Source organism: Sinocyclocheilus grahami, unplaced genomic scaffold, assembly GCF_001515645.1.
Source record: "Sinocyclocheilus grahami isolate Dianchi unplaced genomic scaffold, SAMN03320097.WGS_v1.1 scaffold4595.1, whole genome shotgun sequence".
Taxonomy (NCBI): Eukaryota; Metazoa; Chordata; class Actinopteri; order Cypriniformes; family Cyprinidae; genus Sinocyclocheilus; species Sinocyclocheilus grahami.
The window spans coordinates 1-5495 of NW_015509504.1; the positions used below are offsets into that span (position 1 = coordinate 1).

The 5495-nt window shown below is 36.4% G+C and overlaps 1 protein-coding gene across 1 annotated transcript in view; it reads right to left on the reverse strand.

Annotated features, from left to right (window-relative positions):
• Positions 1-4824: 4824 nt before the first annotated feature.
• The window catches only part of LOC107576902 (uncharacterized), a gene marked incomplete at its 3' end in the record, with an annotated part of 6202 nt that continues 5531 nt past the window's right edge, over positions 4825-5495 (reverse strand). The window contains exon 5 of the mRNA XM_016263024.1: positions 4825-4971. Coding sequence (XP_016118510.1) covers positions 4825-4971 — 147 coding nt within the window. The remainder of the gene's footprint in view (positions 4972-5495) is intronic.

Below are 5495 nucleotides of genomic sequence, written 5' to 3' on the forward strand. Positions count from 1 at the left end.
CTCTCTCACACACACACACACACTCTCTCTCTCACACACACACTCGGGCACCTTCCATAGATATTTATACTGTACAGCTAGTTATAAACATGATATAATATAATATAACATAATATAAATATATATAATCTAACACTAACCCTAACAGAAAACGTTCTGCATTCAAAAATGAGAATGTCCCCAAAAGGTGGATTCGTCAGACTTAACCCACTTCTGAGGACTATTCTAATCAAACCTGTACACACACAACACAACTCATGATCACACACTGCAGATCAAATTAGTCTTGTACATAATAACACAAATTAATTTATATTAAGAGTCACTCACACACTCACCGGCTGTCAGGTCAGATGAAGTGAATGGATCCTGTGCAATGGAGCGAATGCAGCCTCAAAGAGAGATTCTGAGAGGACAAGAACACAGATAAGATCCAGATAAACTAAAAAAAAAAAAATTTCCTGTTATGGTTTATTATCAACAAATCTTGGACTCAATCCTTTCACAAGATTTCATTTAGCACAGGTTTTGTGTTTTTGAATCTGAGTTTATACTCAGTTTTTGAGTGAAAAAGCTCTATTTGAAAATAATGTTTTGCTCATAAACTGAAGAGCATAAACTCAGATCAATGATGTTTACAATCAATCTATAATCAATCTGAACACAAGCCTTCTTCCTGTTGCAGGAAATCATGGCCACCGCAGGAAGTGAGGTTGTGTCCACATGACCATCAAAAAAACCCAGAAGGATCTGCATTTTCTGACAGAATATTATAGTCTACAAAATACTTACGCATTCAGGGAAATACTACCACACCACCACACAATCATGAGACTGTGATTAGCTGCCTGCCTTACTAAAGAAACAAGCATACGGAAGTCTGTGTCTGTTTGTCTGTCTATTTATTATTGCTCATTTTAATTATTAGAGACCAATCACCAAAGGAGCGTATCTGTTCGTTTTCTTCTTCTGTTCAGGAGTCTATGGAAGCCCATAGAACCGCTTGCGGGAAAGTTATGAAATTTGGCACACTGATAGAGGACAGTCTCGACATTAACCACGGTCAGTTTGAGGTCTCTAACTCAAACCCTCTAGCGCCACCAACAGCTCAAATTTGCACTCATGTTTATGCTAATAACCTCTGAACCTTAAGGGCTAGAAACACATTTTCTTTTGCAATTTTGAATGATCTAGAAAACATACTTTTTCCAGACTCATCCTAGATCAATGATCTGATTTTCATCAAATTTGACTCACATCTTCAGACCATGCCAGCAAAAAGTTATGGATTTTGTGCCTCACACTCACCTCAGCACATCAATTTGGTAACAGCGCCACCTATTGGTCAGAAGTAATAAACCATTAAATCATATCACTAGTGTTTGTATTTATGATTGTTTTTAGCCATTTGGACTAAAATCATCTTAAAATGTCCTTAATTACTAATTTTTGCAGTTGGTCTGATACTCACTGCCTTGCTCATCATTTGTAGTGCTGGGCCACTTAAGTGTTGCATGCAGTTATATTCTTACTATTATAACTACTTTTATTTGTGACTCAAGCTAACTGTGCATGTCGGCATTCAAAAATTAAAAACATCAAAGCAACTCCACCTGGAAAAACGTGGTCAGAACTTATAAAATCACATGTAAATATACATTTCAAAAGAGTGCAATATGGAAGCATTGAATTTTTAAAGACGTATGTGCATTTCAAAGAATATTTCATATGCACTGAAGTGGATTCCCTTCATTGTCTCACTGATTTTCATTTCAAGTGGCTTTATTGAGCCAAACTCACCAGAGATGAAAATGTCATGTGACTAATAAAACTGAGATGATGCAGGAAAACAAAATCATGTCAGCACTGATTGTCTGATGGTGGATGAGCTAAAGCAAGTGTCTGAACAAGCTGAGAAAGTAAAGCTTCAGGACAAAACACAGTGGTTTTGCCAAAAATGTGTGCTTTATAAGGAGCATAAACATCTATTGTCTAATAAAAGATTTTCATGAACACTCATTCTCACACAAGAGCTTTATAAATAAAAGAAATACTGCACAACAACAATGGCAGAGCCAAATTTGCATGTTTATTTAAAGAATTACAGAAAACCATAAGCACTGCAATTCAAACTAACTCAATCAGAGCCATAAAACGCACTATATTTATTTTACACAGTTTTGTCTCTCAGACCAGTGGACCTGTCTGTTAGATTTACTTTTTTGGCAATAAAATAATTATATGATCCACCAAACCAACTTAGAAAAAGGTAAATGATTGCTCATTTGAGTCACGGCACCTTGTTGCACTTGTGGTGTTTCTAGTCAAAAATTACCTGTAAATCTCTCATTATCACCAAACCTTGGATTCCATCTTTTCGTCAGCTTGTTTTCTTTCATTCAGCAGAGGTTTTGTGTTTCTGCTGATTATCATGTTTATCGCGCTGAAATCATGCGTTTTAAACCATACGAGTTTAAACTTCTGATATAGGGTTTTCTGAGCGCACACATCCGAAGCACACGCACAGAAAGCGGCTGTCACAGCATGTGCGCACTAAACTAAGTTCTCATTCACACACAAGTTTACGTTAAAAACACACATGTGTTACAGAAACAGTGGGTTATGTCTGTGAAGGTAAACAGCTGGGAAATAAATTGCATGTTTATTTTAGATCTGTGTGGCAGCAGCAATATACAGTAAATACATCAATAAATGCACTGCTCTGTTGTCTCTGAGGCTGGGACTCTAAACAGTGTTCTGTGCTCGTCTGTGCAGCCAAACACAGAACAGTTAGCATGCTTTGCTCAAACTTTCGTCATGGCGTTAGAACTAATACACAATGACGGCGCAGTGGGTGGAAACTTACAGATTAATATCATAATGAGATCCCTTTGCCACGTCACCAAGGGAGAGAAATCAGACGCGCTGGTTTTCTCAGACGCTTGCAGAAAAATGCTTTCCAAAACAAAGTTACTGGGTTCATATTTTTCACGTTTCCTTGGTTGGTAGATGCACCGGAGACCTGATTATAGCACTTAACACCTGGAAAAGTCAGATTTTCATGATATGTCACCTTTAAACAGTGCATATGCATTTTGCATTATATACATACATACATATTTTTGAAATGCAACATTTCTGGCTGGCAAGCCCATGTTCTTTTGGTGCAGCTCTTAGTTTAGCAAAGGCTTTATTGAGCCAAACTCACCTGAGATGAAAATGTCACGTGGCTAATCAATCTGGAGATGATGCAGGAACGTAAATTTATCACGGCAGCACTGATTGGCTGATGGTGGATGAGCAATACCAAGCGTCTGAGCAAGCTGGGAAAGTAAAACAGTGTTTTGCTAGAAAAAATGGTAACGCTTTAAATTACAACCCGCAAAGAACTATGTAAGTATACTGAATTTACGGTATACATTTCTGTAATTATAGTGTACCTATAAAGAACACACGTGTAGGTATAAGGGAACAATGTGTTACGTTTGGGTAATAAGGGGGTAACAACCAGATATGCAACCTGCAAAGAACTGCGTAAGTAAACTGAAGTTACAGTGTAACTTTTTTGTAATTATAGTGTACCTATTCAGTACCTCCGTGTAGGTATAAGGGAATAATATGCGAAGTTTGGGGAATAAAGGGGTAACAACCTGTAAAATTACAAATCATTTATACTGTAAGTATTTTGAAACTAAAAGGTGCTTATTCTAATATTACGTGGTATGTATGGCCTAAACAACAATCTTATGTTTGGGAATGATTTAGAAAGACGATATATACCTTTTATAACTTTATATTGGTATTTTATTATAGGCGTATAGGTATTTTTTAACCATGGGGTACACATTCTATTATAAAAGGACGGACATGATGGAGATTACTGAACAACAAAACTGGACATCTAGTGAAATGAGTTAATGAGTTTCTGCTATGATTTATAATTCACAAGTCTACTTACCTTATGAAAGCTTATTCGTCGATTTCAGCAACTTCACAGCAACTTCTCAACACCATTATCACCAAATAACTTTGCATGATATAGCATCCAGGTTCAATGCATCTTAAAACAAGCTTACCTCTTTCCAGCTGTTGGCAGAAAAAATACATGATACAACATTTGTATTTCAGTGGATGTATACTGTGGTGTTTTTACAGCCAAAAAATGTAGAGGGTTTAATTTGGCCATCGAACAATTAAATTAAAATTGAATTTGTTATTTATTAAACAGAGACCCATTATTTAAGTTACGTTTTTACTCACTGAAGACATGGAGACTTTTTTGATTAAGTGTAATGAAAACAGGGGACCAAAATGAACTCTTCTTGTCATGAGTGATAATAATAATAATGATAATAATAATAATAATAATAAGTTCAAAAGTTGATCATTATTTGCTGTTTATTATTTATATTCTACAAGTATACAAATTTAAGTTTTAAATTATAATTTTACTTCAATTTTTTTGTTGAAATGCTTTTTATTTGAGAAGAACATAGCACCTTTTAATGTTTATTTTAAAATTTTAAATAAAAAAAGTATATTTGACATTAAATGTCCATTCTCTGTGTTCTTAAGCAGCAATGCAGAGTTAGAATCACATCATCAAGTTCGCCGATGACACGACAGTGGTGGGTCTCATCAGTAAGAATGACGTGTCAGCATGTAGAGAGGAAGTGTAAATGTTAAAAGACTGGTGCAAAACCAACAATCTGTCTCTGATTGTGAACAAAACAAAAGAGATGGCTGTGGATTTCAGGAAGACACCTTGGTGGAGATCGTCAAGAACACCAAATTCCTTGGTGTTCACCTGGCAGAGAACCTTACCTGGTCCCTCAACACCAGCTCCATTACCAAGAAAGCTTGGAAAGCCTGAGAAACCTGAGGAAAGCCCAACTCACACCACCCATCCTCACAACAAGGGATCCTCTCAATAGGGACTACTGAGAGGATCCTGAGCAGCAGCATCACCACCTGGCTTGCGAATTGCAAAACATGGACATTTACAAAACACGCTGCATCCGCAAAGTCATTGTAGCTGATTCCATACACCCCTCTCTCCCACTCTTCACCCTCCTGTCATCTGGAAAAAGGTATCAAAGCATTTGGGTCCTCACAGCCAGACTGTGTAACAGTTTCTTTCCACAATCCATTTGACTTCTCAATACAAAGGGACTAGACTAACACACACAAGCAAATTCATTGAAACGGTTTACTCAAATTGCAAAAATTACTTTTTGAACTATATATCGCTGCTACACAACAAATGTCTACATATGTCTATATATGGTGTTTATATTAGATGGTCAATTTATGTGCAATATCACACATTTACTGCACTGGTTGGTGTTGAAATGCCACTATGTTTATTGCCACATTGTCCTGTATTGTTTGCACTAAACGCTCAAAACATGTGCACTTTATTTAAGGTTTTAGTGCTTTATGTTTCTGCATTCTTGTATTGGTTTTTTGTTTTGATGTTAATTTATGTTGTTATC